The following is a 24,487-nucleotide window of genomic DNA, read 5'->3' on the forward strand; positions in this document are numbered from 1 at the left end:
TGGGTTGCAGTTGGTGGTACAACCAGTTAGTAGGTTTAGGAGGCAATTACTTTTCTCACAAAGGTTGGTTTGGAGAGCTTTGTTCAAGTAATAAATGAAATCATTTAAAATCTGTATTTTGGATTAACTCTGGTTGTCTTTGTTTGATAATAACACCTATTTGATGATCTGAAACATGTAAATGTGACAAAAGAGCAGAAACAATAATCTATAAGTGGGTGAATACGATCTGTATCCACACACAGTTTTATTTTTTACTTGTGTATGACAAACAACAGAAGATTTGCCCAGTTTTACTGAAGTCACACTGCTCTCTGAGGCTCAGGCTTCACAGCTGCTCTGTGTTTGTGTTACGGCTCATCCTGGACCAAGTGGAGCTTCAGGGGAAGCAGCAGAGCTCTACGAGTTCTCCATAAAACTTCTCTGTCTTTAATTTACAGCCTCTTAAACCTAATATGTACAAAAAGGAATCAGAAATTGTTCATTGCATAAATAAGTCAGTTTAAAACTGAAACCTCCTCAGATCATTAACGTTCATCTAATTATCACTGAGCTTTGGGTCTCTACATGATGCTGGGGCTTCCTTTCTTTTCTGAACGGGACATTAAGTTTCAGTGTGCAACACAAAGGACTTGTTTTGGTTTGCAGATGACAGCCATGTCTCAGATGGTGGTAGTTTTGGAGGGAGCTGGTAAAGTTCTTTGTGCAGCCTTGTGCTCACACTGCTGCTCTGCTCTGTTCAACCTTAAATGTCTTTTTTTAGGTGTCAGAACAAAGAAGTTCATGATGAAGGAGCTGAACTAGAATGGCTGCTGGTGGGTGTGGGGGGGTGAACCCACACTGCTCGGACTGCAGATGTTTGAACCAAACGAGCTGGGCGTCATTCCCAGGATACCCTCAGTGTGCGGCGTCTCCCCACGCAGGAAGTCATCCTCGTCTTCCTTTGAGCCCTGACACACAGGATGAAAAACTACCATCAGAATTTAGTCATCTTTTCCTTTTGTTTTTATCCAGAAAAGCTGAACAAACTGGTTAATTGTTATAGGAGTGAAAAAGTATAGAAATCCACAATTTTTCACACTAAAGTGATACAAAAATGTACAAGTTTAGCAGCTTTCTTCATCATTTTATCAACTTCTTTGAAGAAGTTTGAGCAAAAGGATTAGTGTCTGAGAGAAGAAGGCTCCTTAGCAAAAAATATTTAAGGTTAATCGCATCTAGGACGTTGCTATTTGGGGTCAAAAATACTTTAAAAATGAAAGCCTAACATTTGCTTGTTGCCTTTTATTAAGACTTTTACACTAAGATGTCTTGTGAGTTTAGTCAAACATTGTAAATGAGATTATGGCCAATTTCTTGTGATATTGTGAAATCTCATAAGATGTGTTAGCCCTCAGGAGTATATTATGAAGATACTCTCAGCTACTACCACTTAAAATCTGCAAAACTGGCTGAGTTATAGCAATTGTCGTGTTTGCTAAGGTTATTTAGCTGTGGCAACCATGTTCAATGGGACTGACTCCAAAGTTAACCAGTTGTAGATGTACATCCAATATTTCCTTTTAGAGCCTCATTCAAATCTGTCCATTAGTCCAGACAAATAAACACACACATGCAGACACAGATATGGATCTTTGGCAGCAGGTGATGAAAGTCTGTCTTACCTGCCAGCCTGCCTCAACTGAATGTAGCTCTGTGTCTGACAGCTCATCCCAGACCTGATAGAGAGGCTCCATCAGCTGACCAGACCTATCCACACACATGCACACACAAATTTATAACTCAGGAGTCTAGAGCTATTATATAAGGATAATATTATATTATATGGGAAATCCAAAGAACACTTTCAAGCTGTTCTTCAATGCCTTAAAGATGTGGGCCTACAGATCAACTTCAACAAGAGCTAATTTGGATTCCATTCCTGGGATCACCTGACTGCAATCGTTGAAGGTCCTGCACCAGATGATCATGCAGCTCTTCATGCCTTCCTGGGCTTAACTTCCTGGTTCAGCAAGTTTTTAATAAGCTAAACAACAGTGATTGAGTCACTGCAAGAGCTAGTACTCCACTATAGAAAACAAAGCTCTTGTAGATGGATACTTTCTTAATCCTTTGCAGGAAATGACAGATAAATATATGTTGCCTGTGAATGAGCTGTTGAAAGATGGAGGACATGTGGAGACACAGATTCACGCTCAGAACTAATCCACAAGCCCTCACCACTCTGCTAAAAACTGAAGGAATGAATAGAGCTGGCATGAGAATTGCACAATAGTCAGCTGGACTGATGTGTTTCCAGTACTGACCAGGAAGTCAGAACATAATGGCAAACTGCCACATGTTCCCCTGAAGATTCTGAACAGGACTTTGTCTCAGAGAAAGCAGAAATCTCTCCTCCCCTGGCTGTCCTCCTGCTTTCTAATTTTAAAGGTAAATGTGAAGAATTTCCTGAACTTACAAAACTGCAACTAATAATTTACTAAGGATGGCCTAAGGTGAAGAAACCCCTTCCAGAAGAAGTCAAAGCTGACTTTCTTGTGCATTATGAACTGGCTACATAGTCACCACTGACATTCAGCAGAGGACGTGTCGTAGTTCCTAAGTGCACCTGGCTCATGAAGGACACCAGGGTGTGGTTTGCCTTAAACAACACCTTAGAGAACTCAGGAATGTGACAAAACTGCTGGTGTTTCTCCTGCTCCATTACAACCTGTCAAGTTTCAACACAGTGCTGTCGACACAGTGGGTCTATTTGAACATGGAGCTTACAACTGCGGGTTTGCATCACCCAGTCAATGGCATGTAGTAGCATTTACTCCTCATGTTACAACACACACTGTCATAGAATTCCTGACTTGCACAATTACAACTGATAATGAACCACAGTTTATATCTTCTGCTTTAGATGATTTCTTGAGTGCATGAAGCATTCAGGATGTGTGGAGCTGATAAAGACTCCATTCAGGAAGAACAAGCTACACAACAACCCTAAAAGCCTGCAAAGCTGCTTTAAAGCTACCGGGCTTCACCCCGCGCCACAACTGAAGAATCCCTTTTACAACTTCTCAGAGGAAGACCAATGAGGAGAAACTGGACATTGTTTATGGGGAACATGCTTGTAAATATAGGTATTTTTTTTAAAAAGCATAAAAATGACAATAAACAAGTCATAGCACTTATTTCCTGAATGAGATGAATGATTTGATGTATAAATAGTTAGAATAGGTGAAAGTATGCTGAAGTAGTTAGATGGGAAACAGTGGTGTGAATGCTGACTCAGCATTCTGACATGAGGGATTCCAGAGAAGCAGCTGTCAGAGCACCTTTTCAGTAAGTAGGGGTCAAAGGGGAAGAAGCTGTCCAGAGGGTTGGTGTTGGTGCCCACTCCATCTCCTCCTGCAGAGCTGCGGACCACTGGCAGAACCTGCCTGTTGTTCCTCTCTATGATGGTGTAGCAGAACACCACCTGATACTTCCTGGAACAAAACCACGAGCAGAACTTTGTCAGCTGTCTGAATTCTACTTCCTGTCTATTACAACTGAGCTCTAAGGGGGGGAAAAGTACCATTACTCACTTTCATTTCTGATTTAATTTAAAGAGATATTTCTGATTTTTGAAAGTAAAGTAAAAGTAATGTAACAGTAAAAGTTGACTGTTAAAATTAAAATAAACAAAAATAAATGGTTCATTATGATATTTGGAGGAAAATTAGTCATTTAGATGAATCAATTAAATGAAGTAAAAGTAGTTGTTAGTGGCAGCCCTACTGACAACAGTGTAAAGGTCCATAAAACAGTATTGAAGATTGGAGTTGTTTAAAGACAGCAGCGGTCCACTTTTGTTTTGGCTGCTTCAGACTAGTCATTAGCTCATCAGTACGGTCAAAATCTAATTGTTTCTCCAAATTGTCCAAATATTCCCTTCAAAATCCAAGCTGTTTCCTCTCTTTACAGTTGGAAAGGATTCTGTCTAAAACCATCCTGGGTGTGTGTGTGTGTGGGTGTGTGTGTGTGTGTGTGGGACCGACAGCCTGCATGTACCTGGTGATGGCAGCAAACATGCTGGTGACTGAAGGCAGACACACTTTGAGAGGGTTCAGCTGACACAGAACCACCCGCTCCAGGTTCAGACTCTGCAGGTACTCCAGACCTGACACACAAACAGGGAAACCTGGAAATCAGCACATGTGTTCGCCCCACCTTGCTGCTAACTGATTAACTGAAGTTTTCCATTTAAAAGGCAAACTAGGAGCAATGGAATGACTACTGTTGTACCTTTCTTCATGTTGGCCTCCAGGATGGCTCTATGTCTGAAGATGATTGTGTAGAAGACAGCCTGGCAGGCAGCATAGAAGGGTCCATGCAGGCTGATGTCACAACACACCTGTCTGCCGCTGCTGTCCTGACTGTCAATGTAGCGATGAATCCAGGACAGAAGCAGGTCCAGACAGGCCCGCACAGTCCTGCAGGACAAGAGACACCAGATTACATACCCAGCTTCAACCTACTGCTGTTGTTAAAGCCAGTGTTTCACTAAGCTGCTACTGTTGGAGACTAGTTGGTGACTGAAAATCGCCAAAAAAGGGCACATTTTTAGTTCCAGTCTCTCTGAATACTGAGTGTTTGAGACCAAGCTTAAATGTTCAAAGACATCTTTTTATTTATATTCTGTATATAGTCAGCGAGCCAAATATACTATATTACCAAAAGTATTCACTCACCTCCCTTCACACGCATCTGAACTTGAGTGCCATCCCATTCTTAATCCATACGGTTTAATATGATGTTGGCCCATCCTTTGTAGCTGTAAGAGCTTCAACTCTTCTGGGAAGGCTTTCCACAAGGTTTAGGAGTGTTTATGGGAATATTTGACCATTCTTCCAGAAGCTCATTCGTGAGGTCAGACACTGATGTTGGACAGAAGGCCTGGCTCACAGTCTCTCCTTTAATTCATCCCAAAGGTGTTTTATCAGGTTGAGGTCAGGACTCTATGCAGGCCAGACAAGTTCTTCCACACCAAACTCACTCATCTGTGTCTTTATAGACCTTGTCATTTTCCTTCAGACAAAAGTGCAGAAGATGTGTTTCCTTCATTGGTCAGTTAATTTAAACAATCCCCTGGGGGCCAAACCAGGACATAAATCTGTCTGTATCCATCACCATAAATTCCTTAGCTTGTTTTTTTGTTTGTTTATTTTTTAAATGCTCCTCCAACTGCTAAACAAAAGTCACTTCCTGTTGTACATGGCAGACCAGGCAACACTGACTGCATGTCTCGTTCCAGATAAAAACACAGGACACAGTAAGTGTGTAAATGTCATCTTTTTCTTGTAACCACTGTCTCTAATTTTTGTGTATTTGTTTCAGAGGATCAAAGTGTGCTATGAACTTAGGATCAAATGCTTAAACCTGAGCAAAGACTAAATAAACTTAAGTGAAGAATAATCTGACACAATGCATTGTTTTAAAATATTCTTATTTTTTATTGCTGCATTGAAGGTTTTCTACAAGAGTTTGCAAAAATAGCTCTATTCAAATCAGGCATTTAACTCCTAAAGAAATTCATACTAGTAGTAGTAGTTTGTGCTTTCTCTATAAGCAGCACCTGCTTCAGTCCACCTGCACTGAGTCTGTGGCTCACGTGTATTTAAGCAATGATTGCAGGAGTTGAAGAAAACAAACAAAATGTAGGTTAATAGTTAGTGTTGTAATGGTGCAGGAACACAGGAGACCTCAGGAGCTCTCGTGAAGCTGAAAGGAAACTACACTGTGGCTCAGAGATTACAGTTTTTTGTTTTTTGGGGGGTGGGGTAGTTTACAAACACCTTAAAGAATATTTGATTTTGCAAGTGCAAATAACATATAGTGTGAAGTTAAAATACATACGTGTCCATGTAGCAGAAAAATAGTCAAGTGGTAATTCACAAAAAATACAGCTCTAGTGCTCCAGAATTTAGAATTTTCTCTAAAATTTGTTTTGTGAATTTTTTAACATGCTCAAAGTTTAAAGCTGAACTGAAATCTGTTTTGAAGCATTTTGGAAACTCCCTCATGAATGCCATTCACCAACTAGTCTCAACAGCTGCAGCCCAGTAAACTAGTGGCCTCAGCAGAAACAACACATTAACTCACAATACAGGGACAAACTTGGCTCGAGCAAGAAAGCTTCCCAGGTACCCAGCAGCAGCCTGACGAAGGATGGCAGGCTGAGACGGGTTCTGCAGGATCCTCCACACGTGATCCAGGAAGGCCTCTGCCAGGGCCTGAGACAATAATACAGAGAACTGATGCCTCACGAGGAATAAGTGTCAACATTTAAAGAGTGTGAGTGTTGTCATATGCACAGGTTCTCTACATTATGCCAGATTATTTCAAAGAATATATCCTCCTGTAGAATGTATCACTTACTGTTCTAGTTAAGAGTGCCAAAGCATAAGCCTTAGTCTTTTCTGTTAAGTCTTTTCATCACAATTTTCTATCCACAACTCCTGCAGCATACAAATAATACATCACAACATACAGCACGCCATATGACATAGACAACATTTAAAAAAACTTGGTGCCAGCAAACTTGTTGTGGTCGAGCTTTAGCTTCTGGAGCTCTTCCACAGCAAACTGATCTTAAAAAACATAAAAAACAACTATAATTGAATCAATTTTACAGATATTGTGCTAAAATATGATGGCAGGGTTTCCCCCAGTGTATTATAAACCTGGCAGGCCACCAGGCTAAGCTCTGCTTGTTTATTATAAATGCGTCATTTTTTATACACGTTTTTTCCACCCGCTCCCCCAAAACCACTGCCTTTATCTGCCTCACCGCGTGAGGGAACGCACGCCAGCAGTGACGTAATCACGCTGTCCCCGCCCCTGTGCCAAGGTCCCGTGTGGTGTCACGTCGTGCACCTTTTATAACTTGGTGCGGACCGCGTGCACCACGCTCCGTTCAAAATGGAGGATTTTGTTGCTCTAGCGGAGCTGGTTCACCTGCATCAGCTTGGAGTCCTGCGTGACTCTAATGAGCCCTGAGGCCGAGCCTCCTTCAGCTACCTGGAGTTAGCATGTTGTCAGAGCCACAGCAATAAACATCAAACGAGCGGGTTTAACCAAAAATGGTTAGTTGAGCTGAAATTCAGCAGGTGGCTTTACAAGACTGAATATGGTAAGCATGTTTTCACTTAGTGAAAATATTATCCTTGTTTACCAGTAAAATGATGCTATTAAATTCAGCATTAGATGTTTTGTTGTTCCATGTAGTGATCCAACATGCAGCCTGTGCCACAAAAAGCACAGCATCTGTCTGTCTGTCAGAATTCTCTGTTGTTATTCATTGGCCTGGAAGTGAGACGTGTGTTGGTGCTTTGTTTGCACTTTTTCATTTATGTTACTTTAATTTATTTGTTAATGTCACTTAAATTAGGTGCAAACAATTAGTATTTATTTTAATTGTATTTTTGTTTAAAAAAAGTATTTCAAAAGTGCCTTTTTGTAAAATTGTAGTTTTACAGTATATCACATAATAAACAGCCATATTTTCAACTTTCCTGTCAACTTTAATCTTTTTTTTTACTACGATCATTGGCCGGCAAACAGCCACCTACCACCTACTTAGCCTCTTTTCTGGGGGAAACCCTGGATGGTGTTGAAGCAGTTAGTCATTGACAACATATATTCTGAAGGTGACAACTTGCAATATCGCATGAAATTGTGTTTAACGTTAGTTTTTAAGGTTTGACCAAATAGTTATATTTCTGTTATTTTTTATCGTAAGATGATCTTAGTCTAACACTCGGGCATGAAAGAGCCTCGGGCGACACCCATTTTTTTTCAAGAAATGCTAGAACTTTAATTATTTTATTCCATCACGCACCTCCCACCCCATACATCCAGTAAAATCGATTAAACTTTTGAAGTTAAGAAGAACGGAATTGGAGCCTCTGCAAAATGAAGGGTAAGCAGGAAAAGGGTTTAACCTAGAGTGTCACAATAAAGCTGATAGACTCTCTTAAAAAAGAAGTTTGGTTCTGTCATATCTCAAATATTACAAAACTAAGTCCTAAATTACTTCAGGCCTTATAGTAGAAAGCTGATGTTGAGTTTTCAGGCAGTAGCTGCATTGGCAGCTACTGCATTCAGAAATTCTCTACTACTGTTTATTTTCATTGATTTAGAATTATTCAATAAAAAGTAAACTATGGTTTTTACTTTTACAGACTAAACAGAAACACAGATGCCTGAACTTCAGAAGTTAGAGGTCAAAGGTCCCCTGTTTGTTCATTGCCTGTAGTCTGACACACAGGATCAAACCTGATGAAGGAGCTTTTGTACACAATGAGCGTTAATGAGCAGAAAGTTTATTTTTACACAGCACAGTGAATACTAACCAGTCTGAAGCTGCAGAGATAAAAGATTGTGTACTGGACATGAGAGGAAGCGTGTGTCGGCAGAATGAGCTTATCAAACACACTCAACAAATCTCTGTACAGCTCCTTTGTTCTTTCCACATGAAACAAACCTGGAAGAGAGGACAAAGCACTGAAGACCAACTAGTAGGATGACAAAAAAACTGTTCCATTTACAAGCAGGCCAACATGTTAAAGCCATTCAGCTGCTGAAATAGCATTCACACCTTTATTTTCCATCTATCTATTTATTTTCTTTACCCACTTTTCCATGTAGGGTCATGGGGCAGCTGGTCCCTATCTCCAGCAGTCATTGTGCAAAAGAAGGGGGGGGGACACCCTGGACAGGTCGCAAGTCCATTACAAGGTCATATAGAGACAAACAAGACAAACAACCACTTCTAGTCTTATTCACACCTACGGACAATTTAGACTTGCCAATTAACCTACCATGCATGTTTTTGGTCTGTAGGAGGAAACTGAAGTACCCAGAGAAAACCCATGCATGTAAGAGGAGACACAAAGAAAGGCCCCAGGCCAGGAGGCATTCCTGCGACCTTCTTACTGCGGAGAACATCCAAACTCCACAAAGAAAGGCCCCAGGCCAGGAGGCATTCCTGCGACCTTCTTACTGTGAGGCAACAGATCTAACAACTGCTCTTCACAGTGTGAATCTAGTTCTTTGTTACAAAAGCTAAATAACACAGAGATAAGGAAAATTGCAATTAAAGGACGAATATTCCTGCATTAAAACTCAAACTACTGTTTTAGAAGGAAAATTAAATGCTGGAGGAGCAGGCAGTTCAATTGATATGTATATCTGATGAAATGTATTCACTAAGAAAAAGTTTAAAATACTCATTCCATTCAAAGCAGCAGATATTCATCTAAACAGGGCTTAAAATAAAAACCATTTTTATAGTCTGGTGCAAACTTTCAGCCTGATGATGGTGGTATCAAACTGAAATCTGAGTGTTAAACATGAAATGCATGATTCTTTACCGTCCACATGGCAGACGTCTCTGATGTAAGCCAAGAATACAGCCATGAGTGTGTCCAGCCTCTCAGCTACAGGATCTGTCATCACACTCATCTTGGAAGGTTGGTCTGCTGACATGTCCTCATCCTTCCAGAAACACACACACAAGAAGTGGTGTTTTAACCCAAAAACACAGAGTTCAGTTCAGTGTTCAGGTTAGAGCAATGGGGTTAGCGACCCCTAGAGGGGTTCCAGGTTCATTACACAGGGGGTGTGTGACGCCTCCTTTTTAAATTAAATTTGTTTAAAAAATTACATTTTTGGGCCTAAAAACTGCAGGCTGAACTAATATTTAGACCTTTCCACTCTGACAAGAGTAATAAATGCAATAAATACTCATTAAACTCATTAAATTTCATTAAAGCACTTTGAGTCGCCTTGTTACGGAAAATGCTATATGAATAAATTTCACTTCACTTCACTAAATTAACTAATCAATTGAATGTTCATAGAAATATTAAATAAACCCTTTAAATGCATTAAACAAACTCGTTAAATAAACTAAGGTAATAAATTGAATGTTCATTTTCTGTATCATGTCTGTTGATACTGTAGACTTACAGCATGAAAGTCTAAAGTAGAATTTGTGTGTGGCTATGGATCAGTGGTTAGAGCAGTCATCCTGCAATAAGAGAGTCAGAGGTTCGATTCCTGGCAGTTTGCAGTCACATATCAAAGTGTCCCTGGGCAAGGCATTGAACCAAACATTGCTCCCTGATGTACCCAATAAGTGTAGGAATTTGATCTACAGGACTGATTAGACTTCATGCAGAGGGCTGTATGAATGTGTGTGGATGGGTAAATGAGGGGACAGATTGTGCTGTAAAGCCCTTTGAGTAGCCTGGTGCTATACAAGTACTCACTCTTAACAGACTGGTAGACTTGCCACAGTTGGGAGGTGTTTTACAGCCATGTGAACTGGGACACAAATAAGTCTTTCTGTGGAGCGTGGTAATGACAGCAGCCTGTCACTAAACACACTCCTATGAAGCAATGAGGAGTGAAGAAGAAGAGTCGTCACCTTAAATAACAATCAAGAGTCTGTTTTTGGTTTTTATCTGGTCAGTTGTTACAGATGTGAGCAGGACATTCACAGTATAGGCGGGCTGATATGCTGTTTTTGTCCCACATCTGTTTGCTTCAAATCAGAGAAGAGATGGAAGAAATAACAGTGAATGGTAGTATGATGTTTAATCAAATAATATTACTAGTTCAAACACTACACTCCAGTCATGTAAGCCACTGAGGTTTTTAATAAGAAAACGTGATAATTGTCACAAAACAGAAAAATCACTTTTAAAATAGCCTCAGTAAAAATTAAAACATTAAGACACAAACTGATAAAATAATATCAGCCTTCACTGATAAGAAGATTACTCGCACTTTTGATTTTTGAACAAACTAAACTGCATTTTTATCAGAAAAAATACTTTTTTTATCTTTTAATATTGTGGTATTATTGAGCTCCTTTATATTGATGTTTGTTGGGTTTCTGTGAAAAAAACGTAACTTTTATTGTTAAGGTTGTAAAGGTGACAGCACTTCAGAAGCTGATCGAGTCCGTTATTATTCTTTTAGCAAAATGTTGTTCTTTTTTTAAAAAATAAAAACACTAGGACACATGGTGTGATGTGCCCTGGCAACTTAGAAAAACATTAAAAACTAAGTCACATTGTTTTAACTATGACTAAGAGCAAATTTAAAAGAATCTTTAAAAGAAAATGATTTGATACCTAGCCACAAACATTTCACCGAAGTTTCCCTGCCACATCTGTACAACAACACACGTGAAAAGATATCAGGAGAGCTGGAGGATGTGAGTTTTTTTTCTGCAACAACGGACTTATGGTCCAGTCGAACAATGGAGCCGTATATGAGCATAACAGACATTTTGTTGACAAAAACTGGGCCAGTCCCAGAAGGGATGATTCAAATAAAAGGTTTTGAAAATATTTTCTGTAATTTGTTATTTCTGTTTAAGAAAGCAAAGGAAGGATGAAAATCGATTAAAATCGAAAATCGAATTTGGGATGAAAAAAATCGAGATTTTTTTTTGGCCATATCGCCCAGCCCTAGCTGAAGTTAAAGGTAATTTATGCCAGTGGTATTGTGGACTGCATGAAATAACACAGTCTTCCTGTGATCTTTGGAACTGCTTTAAATATCCTCATTTAAACACGCAAACAGAAAACTCTATAAGTGGTACCATGTCAAAGAGTCCCTCTTCTAGGTGCTCCTCTGCCTCCTGGTTCTGAGCTGCCCTCTCCTCAGCCTCCATGATATCTGTACGGGATGCACTTACCTGAAAATAAAGTTAACAACAGGACTCGGAAGTCATCATGTATTGTATGTGGACCAGTGGAAATTACAACAAAAACAGATGTTTACATGGAGAAAGGAGGTAAATATGAAGATGTCTTTCAAAGGTTGACAGATGTACAACTTACATCCAGTTTGAGCAGCTTTCCTACGATCAGCTCCAGCACATCTCTGCGGACGGATGGTATGTACATTGTCACCCTCAGCAGGTTGTGGACATAACACTCCTGTAAAGCACAACACATAACTGACTAGAACATTTCTAAAGAAATGCTGCAGGATACCAATGTAGCTCCTGCTGAAAATTCCTACACCCATGTGTGTTCTTTTCAAAAGCTCTTCCTTTTGTCATGACGCTGGTGTTAGGAAAGCTCTGCGAATAGGAAATGTAACTTCTTCAACTACAGAACAGAATCTTTTTTAAAACTCTTTAAATTTGTTGTTTGTATTTTGCATTCAAAGCAAGATCGATATTTTGATGCATCATTTTATTTTGTCTTGAAATCTGTATTCTGAAATTATTATTGTTGTGGATCATTCTGTGGAGCCTGTTACTGAAGACACTTCTGTGCTCAATCAGGATCTTATGGAGTGGGTGGACGACGTTGTCCAGGAATATTTCATTTGGACATTTGGACAACTATCTTCTTTCTGTCCCTGTCAGTCATTAAGCCCAGCTGCACTCCCACAACATCACCAGTCAGCCACTTTCAAGTTGTGGCCCCAGCACACTACAGCAGACAGTGCTGGTCACTCACTAAATACTCATAAAACATCCTCACATTGTCCTGCAGATATCAAAGGACCTCAGCTTTCTTAGAAGGCAGAGGAGCTCTAACACTGTGGACTTTGAATTTAGTCCAAAAAATAGTTAACCACAAATAGAATTGCTAATCTGAGTTAATTTATCATGTTTTAAAAATCTAATAGGAGGGAGACGCCTGTCACACATTTAATGCGTTGCAGTCCATCAAGTATCAAGGATGTGAAGTACTGCTTCATGCCTTTTTCTTTCTGCAGGATGTGGCCGGCTCCATCAGGGCCAGAGACAGCATAAAGACAGACTGGTCTTTGCAGCCATTTTGCAAAACTGTTTTATAAAAAACCTTGAAAGAACTAGAAGTAGTGTTGCAGTGAGGGGAGAAGGGTGGGAGGATGATGATGATGATGATGGTGGTGGTGGTGTGGACTGGAGGAAAGCAGAGGGCTTGTGAAGAGGGGGGAGAGTAAGGGGGGCTTGGTTTTGGGATTGAAGAGATGTGGACCATTTTTACATTCTTATTAGTTTCTGTAGTGAATCTTATGTTGTTTTCTTTGATTCAAGGCCATACGTGGCAGGGGTCTAATCATGCTATGGGTGAACTACTTCACTTATCGGGGTGCCGCTGATAAGCATGCAGGAGAACAAGTTCTATTTCCCTATCCACTAAAGCAGTGGTTCCCAAAGATTTTCTTCTGGGCCCCCCTATGGATTACAATAAATACTAGTCAGACGTTGCTAGACGCAGCCTGATGCTGTCATGGCTAATGTCTCCGGACTCCTTTATTATTATTAATTCTTAATAAATTGGGTTGTCTCCTGGCCAGATCCTTCTCTTAAAAAGCCAACCTGAAAGGACTGGGAACTAACAAATCCTTAACAGGATACATACAGCATGTAAGACCAGGGATCTACTCTTTATCCATGTTGCAAGCAGGAATGCACCATCGCCTGTTACTGAGAACTGAAAACCCACCTACTCTAGGCTTACTACTACCGTTGGCAATCTTATAGGCCCGTACTGTCTGGAAACCCTCGACAGAGAGGATGCCTCGATGCAGCCATGTCTCAGCGAAGCACATGATGCTGCACTCCCAACACTCCAGCTAGCTCCTGGCTAGCATTGGTAGCTCATCCATTCTGTTGTCTGGGAAGACACAGTTTAAACCTCCTTTTCTGCAAAATTCTCCACTGATCCAATCCATCTCTTTACCCACACCATTTTATTTCTCCTCTGCATCCTTTATGAGTTTTTCTCCAGATTTCCACAGGAGCATGCACTGGTCTTTTCACATCAGTCGGCTTCTGGCTATCAGCTGATCTCCGGTGTAAACAGTCCATTCAGCAGCTCCAACTAAAAGTCTAAAAACTCTACAACTAGAAGAATAAATAAAGCTTTCTCAACCAACATCATAGAAAAGGCACAACTCAAAATGATTAACACCTTTCACAGAGGTAAAAATAGTTACATGTAAAAGAAAAAGCTAAAACGTAAACTAAAAGGCAGGAGTGCTGCAACAGGCTGCACACGGTGGATTATCATACTCATAACTACACAGAAGCAAGGAATTTTCTTTTCCAAGACTGGTTACTGTGCCTGTCACCAGGTCAAAGCTGTCTCTTACCAGAGTTCTGGAGGATTTCTGTATGAAGGGGAAGTTCTCTTGGAGAATGGGAACGAGAAAGCGACTTGTTCTTAACCAAAAAGAGAGAACAAATCTTTAAGAAAAACAGCTTGTTTAAATTTACAAGTGAAATTTATCGTACAGTTGTTGACATCAACAAATCTTGGTTCTGATGAGTGAGAAAAATCCTGTCTGTACTAAGGGATTACATTTTTTATTAGTAATTGGTAAGAAAACAAACAGCTGAGTAAGATGGGCAAAATGTCTGAAAAAATGTGTTTTTGTTGTTAATAAAATCAACAAAAATAGTTACACAAATAGTTTGCATGAAAATGGCCATTTCTGTACAGGATCATAACAAAACTTTTGCTAAACCTGTTTCCATAGACATGTGTTTATAGAATTTACTAAGTTCTCAGCTTTTCAAAGCATTAAACAATAAGACATTTCAAGCCTTTTTTCCTTTCATCTAACTGTTCCTACATAACCTAAAATGTGCATAAAAAGCTGAAGGAAAATGCTAAATAGATTATTATATAAAATAGTCATTATAAAAGCTAAGACACCTGAGAATTAGAGAGCTTTGCTATAACTATTTAAAAGACAACATAAATCAGTCCCTCCAGGATTTGGCGGGCATTTGTTGTGATTGTTGCGGCTAAAATGCCTGATTTCTTGGGGCATTTTCCTAAAAGTTGCAATGAAAAGTTGTGATTTTTTTTTTTACTAAAATCAATAAAAAACCATAACTTTTAATATATAAACCAAAAATCCTTCCTAGTTTTGTAAGATAATTACCAACAAACATTGACATTCTCAAAAGGTGCTTTATTTGAGAACTGATAGCTTCTAAACTGACATTCATGAGCATTTCTGGATTGTCCCTGGTCTGCAGCTCTCCTCACATGTTTTGCAGACACAAAGTGTCTGTCGATGCGTTTATGTTCCATGATTACACTGCAGGACGTGCAAAACAGCTGCAGCTGGGGAGGAAACTGGTTTGCTGAAATCTTTGTGGGCAAATGTGAAGCATTAGCGCACATTTTGGCTTCGGTCGCTGCTCCTGCACGCTCCCGGCATTCTGATGTTAACAGGAAGTGACGTCACGTGTCTTCTTCCTGAGTTATTTGGGGTTATTTTGTATTCCACACTACACAAACCCACAAAGAAGAGACTAGACCGCAGAAACGGTGGCGAATCACTTTAGAAACATTAAATATTGGGTTAAAGTTGCGGGAACATTGCAGTGTTTTGGGCAAAGTTGCAAAAAGTTGCGATATCGTAGGGTTTGCTTGATTTTGCGTTAATAGTTGCGATCGCAACATCGCGAAATCCTGGAGGGTCTGACAAATAGGAAAACAAGAAGAATACAATAAGTGACTTACGAGGGAACGTATCTGATGATGAGCTGAAGTGCTTGGTGACACTGGTCAAAGTTGTTGGTAAGGTCTTCAAAAAGGAAAAAGGACAGTTGTTTGTTTCTGACATTTTCACTTATTCATGTCAAAAGTCTATCTCACACAATTTCTTACACGCTGCATTTGACATATTTCAAATGTGCATATTTTAAACAGTTCCACTTGCTACACTATGTTTATTCATATAAACATCTCATTCTTTTATTCCAAGATACAACAAAAATATGATAAATAATGTATAAAGCACTGCACAGAAAGGAATGAGACATTCCAATAATAAATCAATACAATAAGAGTGTAGCACAAAGAAAATCATGTACAGAGGGTGTGCACATATAAAAACAAGGTAAACACTCTTTTCCACTCAAAACTTCAACTATCTGAATTATGATATGAATCTGACAATGTTCCCAGCGCTACACCAACTTCATGACTGGTGTTCCTACAGTTACTGGTCCATTGGTAACACTTAAAGGGCATGCTGGGAAGTTGTTAATGGTGTGAAAACAATTACTGAACACACCAGAGATGCGTGATGAGCAATTTGTACACCTACGTGTGGAATTATATGAGTGGATATTGAGTGGTGAGGGAAATACCTTTACCAAAAACAGCTTTATGCTTAATATTGCAAATGGCACAGTGCAAAGAGATATGTCAAGAAACACATGAGTAAAGTTTAAACACCTCATCCTTTTTCCCTTGAGTACACATCATTTTTGACCCTGCAGAGAAGAGAATCACCCCTGCAGAAAATCTTTGATTCTATTTGCATATTTAAATGCAGGAGTGTCAAGGCAGTAGTCCAATGTGTGCTCAATTCCACATTAATCAGTATGAACAAAGAAAATATGTGTTGGTGTAGATTCTCAGTCCTCCAGGCCATGGTAAATTCAAAAAAGGTTAAAAAAACAAAAACAACTGGACTTCTATTCTGTAGTTGAAGACGTTTCGCTTCTCATCCGAGGAGCTTTCTCAGTTCAGAAACAGAGAGTGTGGAGTTGTGGTGAATGCCTTGCATTGGCCGTTCGCCCTAACTATGGTACTCACTCTCATTTTCATCATCTGAATCAGAGATATCAACTCCTCCCTCATGGATAGTGACCCTCTCTGAAAAACAAACACACGAGTTCATCTTGACAGAGTACCAATAAATCAACAAACATTACCAACCAACTTTGACACAAATGTGTTCTGCTGAAATTGAGGGTTTGCTAAAGAAACTTGATTATTGAGCCTTGGTGTCAGGGAAACATACTGGGAGTAAAGTGTGAGACCACCATCTTTAGGCAGGCACACAAGTAGACTGTCTGAGCTGACACCAGGTTACCAAGGAAGGCCATGTACTCCTCCACCACAGCCTGGCTACGACCAACCCACGGAAGTCTCTGAAAGCAATCACACACACAGTCTGTCAGTATGGTCAGATTGTCAGCTTGCTCATTAGTTGTCTGACAATAAATTATGTACAGTCAAATTTCTAAATCCAAATTTGCCTAAACACAAATTTTTCAGAAAAAAAATTATGTGGACTTTCCAAAAAACAAGTTTCCTCAACGTACAAATTTGCGCATAGCAAACAAGCCACCCTCGTGTTGTTTTTCAGTACAATAATGCTGCCTCACATACACTGACTCGATGGTGTATGTGTGTGTTTGTGTTTTTTTTGTGCCTGCAACAATGTCTGCAAAACAGCAGATGGTCCCAGGCAAGAAGGTGAAGGACTTTATCACCATTGAGGTCAAAAAGGAGATTATTAAGAAACGTGTACAAATGAGCAACCTTGATAGGGTATTCAGCCAGCCACCCTCAAAAATGTGCACCTATCTGTAGAAAAAGGACAATAAGAAAAAAAAAATTGGACATGGCCAAGGGAGTGACCAAAAGTCATTGATGAGGTGGAACAACTGGTTTTGGTCTGAATTAACAAGAAGCAACTAGCTGATGACACAGTCTACAAGATGACAATCTATGAGAAGACTAAAGCTGAGGACACACTACACAATTTTTGCCAGATTTTCCTCTGGCACTCGTTAGCTGGTAGGACTCCAGAGGCTCTGAGCAGTATCTGCAGGCCAAGCAAGCCACAGCCCTAACCGTTGCAAAGGCTCGGGTGTGAGAGGAGTTCAACTAGGTCTTGGATAGAAATTCTTGATTTGCTCTAAGAAGATTCTGGCAAACCATCCAACAGTTTATGTGAGAGAAGCAGTGCTTTACCAACACTGTGTATAGTGGAGTTGGGGTGCTGTTGCCCTCAACCAGTGATGTCGTTGGACATAAAAGAAATACTTTGAGGGCCTTCTCAATCCTTCAGCATGTCTTCCATGGAGGAGGCTGAGTCTGGAGATTTTGAGGTGGGTCTGTCTATAACCGGGGCTGAAGTCGCTGAAGTAGGTAAAAAGCCCCACTGTGGCAGGGCTCAAGGGTGGACAAGATCCGCCCTGTGTTCCTCAAGGCTCTGAATGTTTTCGGGATGTCTTGGTTGACACACCTTTGCAAAACTGCATGGACATCAGGACAATCCCACTAGATTGGCAGACTGGGGTGGTGGTTCCCCCTTTTTTCTTTCTCTCTGCTCCTGGTGGAAGGCGGACGTGTTTCTTTTCTCTCTGTCTCCTGAACCGTCAAATTCGTTTGATGGGTTCGGCGGTCAACAATCAAACTGTGTGGTTACGGGAGCTGAATCACAAGTTGGATGCTATCCTTTTACAGGACCGCAGACTGAATTGCAGTTCCGGGACTCGTGAACAATAATATTGGTTACATCTTGGAGAAAGTTGCTCGCTTGAATCAGGCGGAATGGTCCTGGATTTTGGCTGTTTGGATTCGCCATTGAGAAGTATCAGCAAGACTTTCAAAGCAGACAGAAACACAATGTCTGCCTGAACCAAAACAATTATTGTTTTGTAAATTCTGGCTTCTCTGATGCTGGACTTGGCCAGCTATCTTCAATTTGTCCCTGGATTTTATGTAAACAAGATGCTCTGCACCCTCCTGCCTAAGGACATCTGTGGATCTGCTCTGGGCTGGCTGATAAACATTCCATCATTATCAAAGACAATGGCCTCTGTGACGTGATTCATGGACTTCTCTACAAACACACACACACGCACACACATCATGCACCATATCGTCTTCCACCACCTCTACACACACTTTCCGCTGTTTCTGAGTCATCTCTGTCATCCCACTCCCTCCCTCCCCTCCCTTAGCAATTCTAATGTTCGCTGTTTAGGGGGCCTTCTGGTACTATTAGAAAGGGTTTTTTTTGTTTACATTTAGTTTAGTTTAGTTTATCTTAGCTCATATTTTGACTGTCTTAGCCTAATTGTTGTTTAGTTTAGATTTAACTTTATCATGATTTCATTTAGATTATTTTATCTACTATTTTGACTGTCTTAGCTCATGTTTAGATATGTTTAGTTTCATGATTTTATTTAGATTATCTTATATTTCATTTAGATTATACATGATTGATCTGTATTTGATTATGATGTTTGCTGTATTTGATTATGTACTGTATATACCTGATTGTTGTTTATTTGATTCTGTTGTTGTTTCTGTGTTGTAAAGCACTTTGGATCGCCTTGCTGCTGAAGAGTGCTATATAAAGAAATTTCACTTCACTTCACTTTTAAGAAGAGATACCGGAGGGTGTGTTCCAATTACAGGGGAATCACACTCCTCGGCCTCCCTGGTAGGGTCTATTCAGGGATGAGGGAAAAGAGAGTCCAGATGGTGGTCGAACCTTAGATTCAGGAGGAAGAATGTGGGTTCTATCCCAGCCATAGAAAAATGGACTAGTTCTTTACTCTGGGTAGTGTCCGAAAAAACAAGATCTCTGATTCAAGTAGTCGAAATGAGTTTTCTCTGCATGGTGAAGTGAAGTGAAGTGAAGTGAAGTGAAGTGAAGTGAAGTGAAATTTATTTATATAGCACTTTTCAGCAGCAAGGAGATCAAAAGTGCTTTACAACACAGAAACAACAGAATCAAATACAGAAATACAGAAAAGTTTGGTATAACTACAACAGGTAATTTGAGTAAACTAACAAACATGAATAAACTTTCCTCTAAGAGGAACCATTTAAAAATATCAAGAATACTAATCAAAAAGCAATTACAGAAATAAAAACATCAGTTAAGTAACTCTAGCTAATAGCAAGATTGGTATAACTTTAACAGGTAATTTTGAGTAAACTAACAATCTGTAAGTCAGTCAGTGATGTAAGAGGGTAGCTGGGCTCTTTCTTAGAGAAAGTGTGAGAAATTTGGTTAGCCGGGAGAGGCTCAGAGAAAAGCCACTGCTCAACCACATCCAGCAGTTGAGGGGGTTCGGGCATCTGGTAAGGATACCCCTGGACAACTTCCTTGGGAAGTGTTCTGGGCATGTCCAACTGGGAAGAGACAGGCCCGATTCAAGGAAGACGTTTTAGGCATGCCACAGCTATGTGTTTGAAGGGTTATCAGAACCTTCTGTCCTCTGAGTCATATCTGGATAAATGTCAAGTCTTTGGACAAAAATTAAGTCTGCAAGTGCTAACTGAGTGAGGCAGCACCACCAGAACTTGGAGTTGGGGTCCCATGAGAAGCTGGATGTTAATGAAGAGATGCTGCGAGGCATTTGGTAATGACAGACAATCTATGAGCTGAAATTATCACCAAACTGGAGTTAAGAAGGAAGTGGCAACTGCTTCTAAACCACTGGAAGAAAAAGTCACTTGGCAAAGTGGAGCCATATGTATAAAAAACAAATGTATTTGCAAGCTGAATATAATTTTATCACACCACAGCAAACCACTGAACCTTTTCTACATTTTTTTAATTTATTTTACAATGGCTTCATGTATACTACTGAAGTAGTTTTCAACCAACCAACCAAACAGACAACTCATTTATGAACTCTTATAAATCATTAAATACTATTTGTATTTGATTTATTGTAACAAAATGCAGCTGACTGATGTTTTTAGATCTAGACAAATTTTATTGCTGCAGCTAAATATGAAAAGCTTCAGTCAGAAAAAGAAACCTAGAGGCTACCCTTCTCCTTCTCTCACCAATAAGGTGTAAATGAGCTGTTCATGGTCCTTCGTCAGCTGGGTCATACAGCTCCGAAACTCCTGCAGCCAGTTGATAATCTGAGCATCCTGTCAGAGAAGAGAGACCACTCACTGTTAGTCATGGATTTCCTCACGATTCAGTGCGTGGACAAATGAGACAGAATGAGCTGCGCAAAACAGTGAAAGAAAGAAAGAAATAAAAAACCTATTTCCATGTAATGTATGTGAAAATGTTTTTATGTTTTCTTTATTCTGTTTAAATCAGTAAAGACAGGACTGTTTCTTCTTGGTGTTATTATACTAAAAGCAGCAATGCTTGAAATTCTCTCAACACCTTCTTTGTGGACCACTTTTTTAGGGTCTTCATTGAAGCTCCTTGTATGACGTATAGGCAATATGTGCTGAACGTGCATTTACGGTCGCTCCATCATCGAACAAGCATTGAGATGACAGCACAAAAAAGCTAAGGTAAACAGTAAATAATATAAATACATTACACTGACTAAAATAAATAAACAACCCAATAATTAAAATGTAACATCTCTAATGTTTTTCATACTCTAGGCTAGTCAGTCAATTTGTATTTATTTTAATTGTATTTTTGTTGAAAAAAGTAATACAAAAGCACCTTTTTGTAAAATTGTAGTTGTGTAAATACCTGACACAAATATCTTACAATATCACATAATAAATAGACATATTTTCAACTTTCCTGTCAACTTTAATACTTTTTCTTTTACTAAATCACGGTGGGCCGATGATCAGCCGGCGCCACCTACCACCGGGCTTAGCCTCTTTTCTGGGGGAATCTCTGCAAATGTGACTCTGTGCAGGCCAGTCAAACTCTTCCACACCAAACTCTCTCATCTATGTCTTTATGGACCATGTCATTTTCCTTCAGACAAAAGTGCAGAAGATGTGTTTCCTTCATTGATCAGTTCATTTACACCAGACATAAAACTGTCTGTATCAATCATAAATTCCTTAGCTTTTTTTTTAATGCTCCTCCAACTCTTGCTGAACAGAATTGGTGCTCAGTCATGTTAGAACAGGAAAAGGCCATCCCAAACTGTTCCCACAAGGTTGGGAGCATGGAGTTGTTTAAAATGTCTTGGTATGCTGAAGCATTAAAAGTTTGTTTCACTGAAACTAAGCAGCCTAGTCCAACTCTTGAAAAACAACCCCACATCATTATCCCCTCTCTACCAAACTTTACACTTGGAACAATAAAGTCAGATAAACACGGTTCTCTTAGAAACCACCAAACCTCGACTCATCCATCAGATAGCCAGACAGAGAAGAGTGTTTTAACTCCAGAGAACATGTCTCCACTGCTCTAGAGTCCAGTGGCAGAATGTTTTACACCTCTGCACCTGAAGCCTTGCAGTGCACTTGGTGAAGTAAGGCTTGGATGCAGCTGCTCTGCCACAGAAACCCGTTCCATGAAGCTCTCCACACATTGTTCATGAGCTGATCTGAAGGCCACATGAAGTCTGGAGGTCTGTAGCTGCTGACTCTGCAGACCTGCTGAGCCCACTCTGGGATTTTATGTGGCCAAACACTTCATGGCTGAGGTCCTGTTGTTCCCAATCACTTCCATTTTGTTATAATACCACTTACAGTTGACTGTGGAATATTGACTAGTGAAAATATTCACAACCGCACAGATGGCATCCTATCACAGTTCCATGCTGGAATTCACTGAGCTCCTCAGAGCGACCCATTCTTTCACAAGTGTTTGTAGAAGCAGTCTGCATGCCTAAGTGCTTCATTTTATTCACCTGTGGCCATGGCAGTGATTGGAACACCTGAATTCAATTATTTAGATTAGATTCCTTTCCACTGTCAGCCATCGCCCTGTGCTTGCTGAAAGTGAAGATTCAATACAATCTGTTGGTTTCCTCATATAGACAACTGTTTTTAGAACTGTCATTCTGTAATTACTTAATCTGACTGTATTGGATTAACTAAACTGAATTTAAATCTGATTTGCTTTCTTGTATACTGTCTTTGTTAAGAAATGACACAATAGAAAAGAATAGAACAACCAGACTTGTGTCTCTGTCACACAGATCCAGGGTCAGCTCCATCACACCCTACCTTTATGTCAGGATCAGCCAGCTGATGTTTCAGCAGTTCATAATCACAACGATCTCCCTTCAAAAAGACAGAAAAGGGACTTATCAGGTGATGTGGTCCAACTCCAGTTTAAATGTTATCAGAAAGTGTCTCAAACTCAGATCTTAGACATGACAGCCTCTTCTTGTGTGTTGTGTTTAGTATGACAAAATAATTTCAACACCTTCCAGAAGCATCAGGCCGACCCAGTGTTCCCACTGTTCCCACTCACCTGTCCATATTTCTTCAGTGTCTCGGCCACACTGCCTCCGAATCTGACCGTCTTGGTCGGCGGCGAGTTGAGGAAGTCCCGACCGTGAGCCTCCATGTTTCACCGAGGAGCGAACTTCATGCTTCGAGCAACTGTTAGTCTCAGAAAATAACCATGTTCATTTGGTTAGACTACGAACTTCTGACTGAACGATAAGAAGAAGAATAAAAGCGCATGGACCCGTTTTACAAGAACTCCATGTTTGCGGAAGTGGGGAAAACGGTGTTACATTGAAATGCTCCCCTCTCACAAGGTTCCGCTTGGTTCCTTTGGCGAGTTCATTTTTCTTTTTTTTTTTTTTTTTTCAATTTTCTGTCTAGTTTGCTGTTGTTTTAGTGAGTAATAGCAATTATATTGTTTGTCTTTAAAACTAGAAATGACTGCACTGTATTGTCCGAAAAAAGAACTCTTCTAGTGCTTTTCACTGAGCTGCATCAAATCAGTAATATATATTCAAAATCTCAAATGGTTTGTGAAAAGTTTATTGGCAGGTTGTTCACCTACTTAGTTGTAGTGCTTGTTAATGGATGAGATTCCTGGTTCATGCACTTTTACCAAACTTTTAAAAGCCTCAAGAGAAAACAGATTATTGTCAACATTTGAACACAATGTTTAGTCTAATATAATTAGCATTTGAATAAAAATGAATGTTGAACTAATCTTTATGTGTTTCGAGAAACATAATCAAGAAAAAGTATCAGAAACTAATTACTGAAGCAATGTAAAGAAAAAGCTCAGACAAAAGCTCTGGATCAGATTTACAGCCACTACAGTGTTAATACCTTAGAAGTTTTATTTTTAACATATTCACATTTAAAACATAACCCTGCAATAATGTGTTATCATATTATTCAAATTAGTCCACAGAACATATTTTAGCAGAGGAGACCAGGCTAACTGGATTAGATGTTGGGCTGAAATCTTTCAAACTGGTTTGGACGGTAAGGGTCTCACGTGATGCAGCTTACCGCCACTGGGGGGCGCCAGAGCGACACTTTAGATCAAGTAAAAGAAGAAACGTTTATTAATTTATTTATTTATTTATCATTTTCACAGGTTCAAAATACAAAGTGCTTCACAATTAAATAAAATTTATTAAATAAATACTATACAATAAGAGAAAATGGAAGCATTAAAAATATTAAAACAAAAAAAATACATGTAAACATACTATCATAAAACTTAACTAAAAGCTCATCTGATCAAAAAAGCAGCCTTCAAAATTCAAAATCTCAAATGGTTTGTGAAAAGTTTATTGGCGGGTTGTTCACCTATTTAGTTGTAGTGCTTGTTAATGGATGAGACTCCTGGTTCATGCACTTTTACCAAACTTTTAAAAGCCTCAAGAGAAAACGGATTATTGTCAACATTTGAAAACAATGTTTAGTCTAATATAATCAGCCTTCAGTTGCTTTTTAAAGAAAACAAGGTTTATATAGCTTGAATTGTTTGAATCTGTGTGTGTGTGTGTGGG

At 39.6% G+C, this 24,487-nt stretch overlaps 1 protein-coding gene across 2 annotated transcripts; it reads right to left on the reverse strand.

Annotated features, from left to right (window-relative positions):
- Positions 1-206: 206 nt before the first annotated feature.
- On the reverse strand, positions 207-23,249 carry rrn3 (RRN3 homolog, RNA polymerase I transcription factor). Of its 2 annotated transcripts, XM_017434643.3 has the most exons (17): positions 22,975-23,248; positions 22,725-22,781; positions 20,622-20,711; positions 16,822-16,951; positions 16,614-16,673; positions 15,531-15,594; positions 14,146-14,215; positions 11,889-11,987; positions 11,648-11,743; positions 9,405-9,528; positions 8,385-8,515; positions 6,133-6,263; positions 4,276-4,463; positions 4,042-4,150; positions 3,324-3,476; positions 1,665-1,749; positions 207-950 (listed from the first exon to the last, which is right to left on the reverse strand). In XM_017434643.3, exons 1-17 carry the CDS (start codon positions 23,068-23,070, stop codon positions 801-803), a joined length of 1,833 nt encoding a protein of 610 aa, XP_017290132.1. In that variant the 5' UTR covers positions 23,071-23,248; the 3' UTR covers positions 207-800. The 2 variants fall into 2 exon arrangements, with proteins under 2 accessions (XP_017290132.1, XP_037834653.1); XM_037978725.1 differs by lacking the exon at positions 1,665-1,749 and having other exon boundaries at positions 22,975-23,249.
- Positions 23,250-24,487: the final 1,238 nt, after the last annotated feature.

This window comes from Kryptolebias marmoratus, linkage group LG12 (genome assembly GCF_001649575.2).
Source record: "Kryptolebias marmoratus isolate JLee-2015 linkage group LG12, ASM164957v2, whole genome shotgun sequence".
Classification (NCBI taxonomy): Eukaryota; Metazoa; Chordata; class Actinopteri; order Cyprinodontiformes; family Rivulidae; genus Kryptolebias; species Kryptolebias marmoratus.

What these genes read in the sequence shown, in the direction of transcription:
- rrn3 (XM_017434643.3), bottom strand. Translation starts at nt 23,070, where the DNA reads ATGGAGGCTCACGGTCGGGACTTCCTCAACTCGCCGCCGACCAAGACG. An exon ending in AGAAATCCTCCAGAACTCTG is followed by an intron (nt 11,988 to 14,145) that starts GTAAGAGACAGC and finishes TGTGCTTTACAG; the next exon opens with GAGTGTTATGTCCACAACCT. An exon ending in GACCCCTACTTACTGAAAAG is followed by an intron (nt 1,750 to 3,323) that starts GTGCTCTGACAG and finishes GTGTGTGGATAG; the next exon opens with GTCTGGTCAGCTGATGGAGC.